Genomic DNA, 8,601 nt, shown 5'->3' with positions numbered 1-8,601 from the left:
GAGATTATCCACAGATTTTTTAAAAAAATGTGTTTTATAATAAATTTTAATAGAAATAAACCCTTGCCTTGCCCACTATCATGCTCCTTGTATTTTTCCGTGAAAAGGTGCTGATCTAGCAGATAAGACATGATCTAGGCGTGGAAATGTTGGTTCCTAACACAATCTGGAGCTTCCACAAATTCTTGTTCTCCCCCTGAGACCAACTTCTTACCACTAATTGATTCCAATTAGCCAGTTTTAAGTGTAATTATTCAGTGAAAGAAACAAACAGCATTATATCTATGCTCTGCACCCCACTCCTAACAACATGGCATTATTGAACTTGTGGAATTGAAATGGCTCATGCTTGGAAAAAAAACACCTTCAAGAAGCTGTGTTCAAAAACACCGAGAAAAAAAAACCCTTTGTAAAGAAATTGAAATATACTTTAACTAAAACTTGCTAGTGGAGAATGAGGACACTTGTTTTTCCTCTAAATTGCTGCTGAAATGAGGAAAAAGAAACGAATGGAAGAAAAAGAAAACTCAGTTGCTGAATAGACGTGGATAAATATGAAAACAGAACATCTGGGGAAAATAATACATCTCAGCCACCTAATTTGGAAATTTAAAATATTTAATTGTCATATGAAAGTAGATATTTTTATCCAAAAACTTGAGATAGAATATGTTGGCTTTTGAGTAAAAAATGTGTTATGATTTAGTAGGGTAGTACTGAATAGTTTTAGCAAGATTGAAATAAAAAGGAAGAAAATTCCACAGCAAAGGATGGCGATGGTACGATTTCAAAGCACAGGGTGAACGGGAAGCAGTGGGTGGTCACTGGGGCCTGGTGGTACATAGGCAACACTCCATTGATGCCTCCTCAGATGTTCCTTCCAGCTCGAGAGGCGACTGAAAAGAGGTGATGATGAGAGAGAAAGGAGGGAGGAGGAGAAGAGGATCCAGATTACTAGGGAGCCTGTTTGTCCTGTGGTAAACTTCCAGCTTCTCATTAGACAGGACTTTACCCACAGCACAGTCCAGCACCATGTCCCTTCTTCTTATGTCTGTTCTGTTATAAAAGGAAAAATAAAACTTGTCCAAGATGAAGCTGTATCTAGTCATCTGACCATCTCTAAGTATAAATTAAACATAAATAGTGTTTAATGCCACTGGACTCAAATAAGAAAGAAGGTCATTTATACAGGTGACATAAGGATGAAGGAGCAGAGGAGAACGATGGAAGGAAAATTCCTTCTCTTGGTCTGTTTAAGCCAACACAAATCACTGTGTGTCAGCTTGTTTTACAATCCAGTGTTTTGGCTGTTTCGGCTTTTAATTAGAAAGTCTTTCCCTTAGCATTTTTCTTAGCAGCAATTTTTAAACTAAACAGAAGGTGTATTCCCCAGTGCCATATGTTAAACCTGACATGTTACTGAAAATGTCTTCTAGAAAAAAAAAAAACAAAAACCAAAACAAAACCAACGCCAAACCCACTAAAGATAGGACCACTGTCCCAATCCACCCCCTTTGGCCCACTTGCAAGCCTCAAGAGGAAACAACGGTCCCCTGTTAGGCAGTGGCACTTCTTTGGGGAATTAGTCATAACTTGAAAGCCAACAGATGATCGGCTGCTAATTTCCTCTTTGCTTCTCTGGTAACCTGTTGTGGCTTGGAAACAGTCATCCCCCAGTCATCCACCACTTGGTCTTGTAAGTAACAGCCACGTGGAAGCTGGGTCTGTGGGAAGTGAATAATTCATAATATTTTGAGAGGTCACCTTGTTGCTGTGTTTTGACCAACATGTTATGAAGTGTGGTCCATTTCAGCACTTAAACAGAAGGGATTAAGAGCTATGGGTATCCTTGACTTTGAAGTACGCAAGGAGAATCCAACTATGACCACAGAAATGCCTGACTGAGGCTGAGAGGGTCAGTGGAGCACTGACTGATGTGGGCTGACGCAGTCTTTTTCCCCTATAATTCTTCCCTGTATAAATTCCAGTTGTTTCTGGGCTTAGCATAGAAGGACATTTTCTGAGCCCTTTACCATGGTTTTTTTTTTTTGTGTGAGTGGGGTCTGTATGATGAAGTCTGTCTGTAAACCTTTGATATACCCAGATGAATGAAGGATGGATCACTCAGGTTAAAAAGCAGAAAAAGTTAGGCAGCCTTGGAAAGCCGTAATGTGCTGATCCCCTGTTTGGATGAACTGTACCCAGCTGCATGATGTACAATAAGGTTGCTCATTCATAGAGCTTTTCTTCCAAGACTGTAAAGCACCAGTGTGAATACTGAGAGGTGTTTGTGTGAAATCTTAACGTAACATAAACCACAGCTTTATGGGGGTCCCTCATCAGCTCTTTGCTGGCCACAGCATAAACTGGTATAGAATTGGAAACTGTGCTGTCTGAAGTTTATCCATGTTTCTTCTGATACTTGTCTAGGGAGGGCCATCTCCATAGCAATTCAGTTAAGGTGAGACATGCTCTTTTATTTTGTATGAGTAACTGAAACCCCATCCTATAAGCTCATAAAATGTGATTGCATACAAGATGTTGATGGCCTAGGGGAAGTTTTGAACAACTGGGAGTCATTATCAGGATTTTGCTGAAAAAATGATCCATGATCTGATGTATTTTCCACAGTCTTTGCAGAAAGACCAAAGGAGTTGCAAGCTTCAGAGGCAATACCCATGAAATCCATGTCTACGCTTATAACTGTGGACAAATGAAAAAACAAGCATTTTTCCCAGATGTACACAAATTGTTTCTTGGGAGCCCCATGCCTTTGTAATTTCTCATTAAAATGGCTATATATAACAATCTGTACACAGAACTACTTGCAGAGAGTAGCATTTGAGAACAAATTAATAAGTTAATACCTCCCTGGACCTGTACCTGGTCAAGCTACATTTTAGAAACCCATCATTACTAATATGAAGATGAGGTTAATCTAGTAATGTGCAGTTTTAGAATGATAGATGAGTCAAGGCACATGAGCTAATTAACACCATACCTAGCAGCACCTTCTTATCGCAAGTCTCCAGACTGACAAGAATCCCAAGGAGGGGCAGGGGGGTGCTGCAAACCTCTCGATGCTTTGTTTGAGTAATGGGACCAAAGTTGGAGGTGAATATAAGCAGCCTTAACTCCTGTCACTCACGCCTTGTTCCAGTATTTTGACTGTGCTATTTCAACTTCGTTTAAAAGGAATTAGCCTCACGGCTTCTTACTAGCGTGCACCTTAAATCTTTTACATACCCTCTCCGATACTGGCCCTTCAATTTATAGCCTAATATTGTCAAAGCTGAGTTGTGTGACTGACTCCCTCAGCTGGGTTTGGAAGACCTCAGCCTGGAGAGTTATGCATTTGTTATTTGTATATCAAGAAGGCCAGAATGATGCTCCCATGCTGTCACACGCAGCTGTACATCTCTCTTTAAAAGTCGCAGAGCTGGTTAGCCCAACTGCCTGGCACTCACCACTTTTCTGAGAGGGCTTTGCAAAAACCTTAACCTGTGAACCTTGTAACTATTCAACTGTATTTAATTAAAAATGCGATTAAAAATTAAAAATATTTATAAATGACACTCAAACGGTTTCACTGTATTCCAGGCTACTTCTCCTCTTGAAGCACATCTTTGCCTGAATATCTCCCCGCGCTGCTGATGGGAACAAACATAACTTAAAAACCATTGCAGAAAGCGATAGAGGGAAACACTGCCTATTTTACTAATGCCTGATACTGACAGTCTGCATACAAAATCTTAAAAGCACTCAGGCACTTCTTTTGTGCCCACTTTTAAAGGGTTTAATGAAACATACAAAACCTGACATTTTAAACCTATAGCTTTGGATGTTACTTTGCCGTGTCAGTTTGTTTCTTTTTTTTCCAAATCACATAGCAATAGTTTTCTACCTTTCTGCCTCAAACTTCGGTCAACAAATAATGACGGCTATTTTCAGATAATAAAATGTTTCTGTTCTTTGGCCTGTTATAACAGGTGGGCAGCCAAATAACGCCACAGTAAGTACGTGGGAACGCTAGTTATGGAGCAAAATCTTAGTCCTCCTAGGACATACAAACACAATTAGCAAGTGTATTACCATACCTATAATTAAGAATAGTTAAGATGACAAGCCTTTGTTAGACTGTGCTGCAAGATAAAAACAAAGGCTCAATTCCTTCCAGGGAGAGCAGACTTACATACAATCCTTATATAGGAATATATAAGGAAATACAAGGACTATATAAGGAAACTGGTAAACTCCTTATACTTAAACTGGTATTTCTTAGACTTAACTGGTTTGAGTGTCAGTAAATGATCATTCGTATTCTGCAACAGCAATGCAAAATCAGATAACATTTCTAGAAGATGCAGTAGATTCAGGGAAAACAGAGATCAGGCATTCCTTCGGGAAGTAAAATGGCTAATATATCACATATCATGAAACTCTGCATATTTGCTTTGCTTATGAGAGAAGTGTAGGACTTGATTTTTATTTTTTTTTCTTTATTCTTCACAATGGAAAATAAGGCCCTCATTCTCCAAATTGTTATGTACGCATTTAACTTGTACAGCACACACTCCCGTAGATTCCACAGGACTGAATGCCGTGGATAAACACATCTGTAACTGCTTACAAGATTGGAGCCAAAAAGCTTCAAAAAAGAAAATGAACGGAGAGACTTTTTGAAGTATGCAAGCAAAATAAGGGGAACAGGGATGCTTTCAGACATTGATCTAGATCCCCGCTGTGTATATTAATTCTGTCTTTCTGCAGTCCCTATGTGCAAAAGTTTGGGGGCAGGTGGAAGAAGTGGGCTCAGATTCAGTAATTCAGTTTTCCAGACCGGGGTTCACTCCTAGGACTACTCAAGCCACGTGTTGGTCTATTACCCCAGGCAGCATTTAACACAGCCTTAAATCCCTCCAACTGAGAAGCGGGGTCCAGCACGGGCAGGAGGGATAGCAGGAGTGAGGCGGCTGTCCTGGGGCCGCGGAGTAACTGCAGGACGATTTCCGAAAGTCCCAGCCACCACTTGGAACGATTTTTCTCGGCATATTAATCCAATCGATATAACTAGGAGTATTCACCCTTTTTTCGGCTCCATCCCCACGTTAGTAGGACAGCGCTGTTGTCTCCCAAACGTCTGGTCGGCGGCTCTTTATTAAGCCTACAGAAATGCGGACAGCACCGGCGCTCGCTGTTTGCGCGGGGAGCACCCCCGCCTGCCCGCGGCCCCGGGAAGTCCTGCGGCTCGGGTGCTTTGCAGCCCGGCCCTCGCCCCCCGCCCGGGGCTCCCGCCGCCGCTTCAGCGACCTCCCCCGGAGCCGCCGCGTGTGACACACCGGAGAGAAGCCTCCCTCGTCCCCGCGTCGCCCCCGCCTCCCGCCCCCGCCCGCTCCCCGGGGGCGCCGCCGTCACCGCCAGCAGCCGGAGCAGCCGCTGAAGCCGAGGGGCGGCGGGGCTTGCCCGCCTCTCCCCCTTCCCATCCCATCCCTTCCCTCGCCTCTCCCCGGTGCCTATATATAGCCGCCTCTGCCCGAGCCAGCCGGGAGAGCGCTCTGTACCTGCAGGAGCCAGAAAAGGCAAAATACGAGCGGAGCCGCGAGGAGTGACTCTCCGGAGCCGGCCCCGCCAGGAGGAGGAGGCGGAGGAGGGAGGAGAAGGACGGGCCCGGCGCCGCTGTCCGGTGCCGCCGCCCCCGGTGCCGGGCGAGCCCCGCGGGGGCGGCCCGACCCGCGGGCGGCGCGGGACGCGCATGGCTCGGGCGCTGCCGGGGCCGGGCGCGGAGCCCGACCCCGGCCCCGGCGGCTCGGGGCGCGGGGGGAGGAGGAGAGCTCCCCGCGGGCGGCGGCGCTAGCGGGGGGGCCGGGGCGGCAGAGCCCTCCCCCTTGGCGCCGAGGTGCGCTGGGCGGCATGTGCTGAAGTGCCCCGCAGAAGCCGCACAAGTTGCCTGCGCGGCGCGGCCCCGGCGGCCGGACGGCTGGGAGCGCCCGCCGCCGCCGGCTCCTGCCCGACCCCGTCCCGTCCCGTTCCCCCGCCCGGGGGCCGCTCCCCGGCGGGGCTGCCGGCAGCCAGGGGTGATGCGGCTCGTCGGGAAGTGAGAGGCGGCGCGGCGGCGCGTCCCCCCGCGGGCCGAGGGCCCCCCTGCCTCGGAGCCTCCCATGCCTTCGGGGCCCCCTCGGGGGGCGGCGGCCCCGCGGGAGGCGGGGGCGACGCTGCCGTGATGGCCCTGGAGGAGAAGCGGGAGAAGCGCCCGCCCGTCACCCCCATGATGATCGAGGAGGAGGCCGCCCTGCGGAACGGCAGCCGGGGGCTGCCGCCGGGCCCCTGGGCCGAGGCGGCGGGGCCGAGACCCCGCACCACGGAGCGGCACATCGCTGTCCACAAGCGCCTGGTGCTGGGCTTCGCCGTCTCCATCCTGGCGCTGCTGGCGGTGACCATGATCGCCGTGCTGCTCAGCGTCCGCTTCGAGGAGTGCGGCGCCGCCGCCGACGGCCCGCCGCGGGCCGGCGGCAACGGGAGCCTCTCGGGGGCGGCCCGGCAGCCGCCCGGCACGGGGCAGCCCCCCGGCCGGCCGGAGGAGAAGGCGCGGGGCGGGGAAGCGGCGGCGGCGGAGGAGAAGCAAGAGGAGGAGGAGGAGGAGGAGGAGGAGGAGTGGCAGCGGCGGCGGGAGCTGCCGCCCTGGGCCCGGCCGCGGCTGCCGCGGCACCTGCGGCCGCTGCACTACAACCTGATGCTGAGCGCCTTCATGGAGAACTTCACCTTCAGCGGGGAGGTGAACGTGCAGCTGGAGGTGCGGAACGCCAGCCGCTACATCGTGCTGCACGCCCACCGCATGCACATCGAGGCGGTCCGGGTGGCCGAGGACAAGCTGGCCGGCGGCGTGCGGGTGGCCCGCTCCTTCCTCTACCCCCAGACCCAGGTCTTCGTCGTCGTCCTCAACCGCAGCCTGGAGGTGCAGCGAAGTTACAACCTCAAGATCATCTACAACGCCCTCATCGAGAACGAGCTGCTGGGCTTCTTCCGCAGCTCCTACGTCCTCCACGGCGAGAGAAGGTAGCGGGGCGGGGGCGGGAGGGGCTCGGCGGGCGGCCCCGCCGCCGGCCCGCCTCGGCTCAACTCGGCCCGAAGTTGGCGGCCCCCGCCCCTCCGCGGCAGCCCGCGCCGAACTTCGGGCGGGGCGGCGCTAGGACCCGGCGGGCCGCGGCGCCGCCGGGCGGGTGAGGCCGCGGGCTGCGCGGCGCGCTGAGGGGCCCGGGGCCCGGCCGGCTGCCGCGGGCCGGGGAGCGGCGGGCCGAGGGGCGGCCCGCGCCCAGCGGCCGCCGGGCAGGTCGGTGAGCGCAGGCCGGGCCTCGCCGCCCGCCGCCGGGGGTCCTCTCCGCCGTCCGGCCGCTCCTGAGGGCTGGTGCTGGGGAGGCGGAGCTGCGGAGGCTCCCGGCGGCCGCCAGCCCTTCCCCGCTCCGCCCCACCGGCCGGGGTCGGGAGAGCGGCTGGAGGGCGGATCGGAGGCGGCGGCCGAGGCTGAGGGGCTGTGTGGGAGCCAGCGGGGCGCGGGGGCAGGCCGGGCGCCGCCGGGGGCGGGCGGAGCTGCCTCGGTCGGGCAGGGCTGCGGGGCGGCCTGGGGCGGGGGCCGTGCAGGAGGCCGGGCCGGGCCGGGGTTAGCCGGTGCCAGCCGGTGCCGCCGCCAGGTGAGCCGGGCGCTCCGCCTCGGGCGGGAAGGGCTGCGGGCTGTAGCCGGCAGGCGAGGAGGTGGCCCTGCGCAGCTCGGAAACGGAGGGTGGTAACGCGTGAGCTTCCAGGGGTGACAGGAGTAGAAGGAGCCGCCCGCTCTGTCCCCGTCGGGGCCACCCCGGAACGGAGGCTCCGGGTCTGTGCAGTAAACGCTCCTGCGTCCAGCTGCCCGGTGACGGAGCCTGGGCAGGTTACCAACAGCAGCGCGCGGGGGAGCGAAACTTCCCCGCTCTTTTGGTTTTATTTCATCATTCGAAGAAATAAGGTGGTGGGATGGGACTTCACTTCACGTGAAGGCGTTTACGCCACCTGCTGCAGTTGAATCACTGCAGATTTGCACCCTGTGACAGAGCAAACCTGGTCAGTGTTCACCCTTTTCATGTGGAGCAGGAGTCGATCTCGATCTGTACTTACTCTTGTTATTGTAGCCCCTGGGTCCCTGTCGAGGCCCTGGCTATGGTAGGCAGGGTCACTGTGGAGGCCCCGTTCAGGCAGTTACAGAGGCTTTTTTTTTTTTTTTTTAAGTAGTTTTCTCTTAACGATAGTCAGATTTTGTAATAGAAAAGAAAGATGGGATGGACTTCTTGATAGTTCTGGCATTGTCTGTCACTTCAGAATGAGTTTCTTTTTAAGCTGTCCTTTTTTGAAATATCCGTGCAGTCACAGGTTCTCTCTTTCTGAATCTTACTGTTTTGTACTGCAAAGCGGAGAGTTTATAGTTGGAAGAATTGGGGAAAAAAAGTTAGTTGGGCAAAAAACCCAAGTCAGACAGAAAAAGAGCGCTCACCAACTCAATTAAATCAACAGCCTTCATATTAAAACATATTTTCTTTACTATGATTACTGACAGTTTTAAACAGCCCGATGTTAGAA

The 8,601-nt window shown here is 52.6% G+C and overlaps 1 protein-coding gene across 1 annotated transcript in view; it reads left to right on the top strand.

The window, feature by feature from the left end:
- Positions 1–6,220: 6,220 nt before the first annotated feature.
- The window catches only part of TRHDE (thyrotropin releasing hormone degrading enzyme), a gene marked incomplete at both ends in the record, with an annotated part of 209,879 nt that continues 207,498 nt past the window's right edge, over positions 6,221–8,601 (top strand). Inside the window, one exon of the mRNA XM_082309145.1 lies at positions 6,221–7,053. Coding sequence (XP_082165271.1) covers positions 6,221–7,053 — 833 coding nt within the window. The remainder of the gene's footprint in view (positions 7,054–8,601) is intronic.

Source organism: Platalea leucorodia (assembly GCF_965183815.1).
Source record: "Platalea leucorodia genome assembly, chromosome: 4".
NCBI lineage: Eukaryota > Metazoa > Chordata > Aves > Pelecaniformes > Threskiornithidae > Platalea > Platalea leucorodia.
This window is presented reverse-complemented; position numbering and strand designations above follow the sequence as displayed.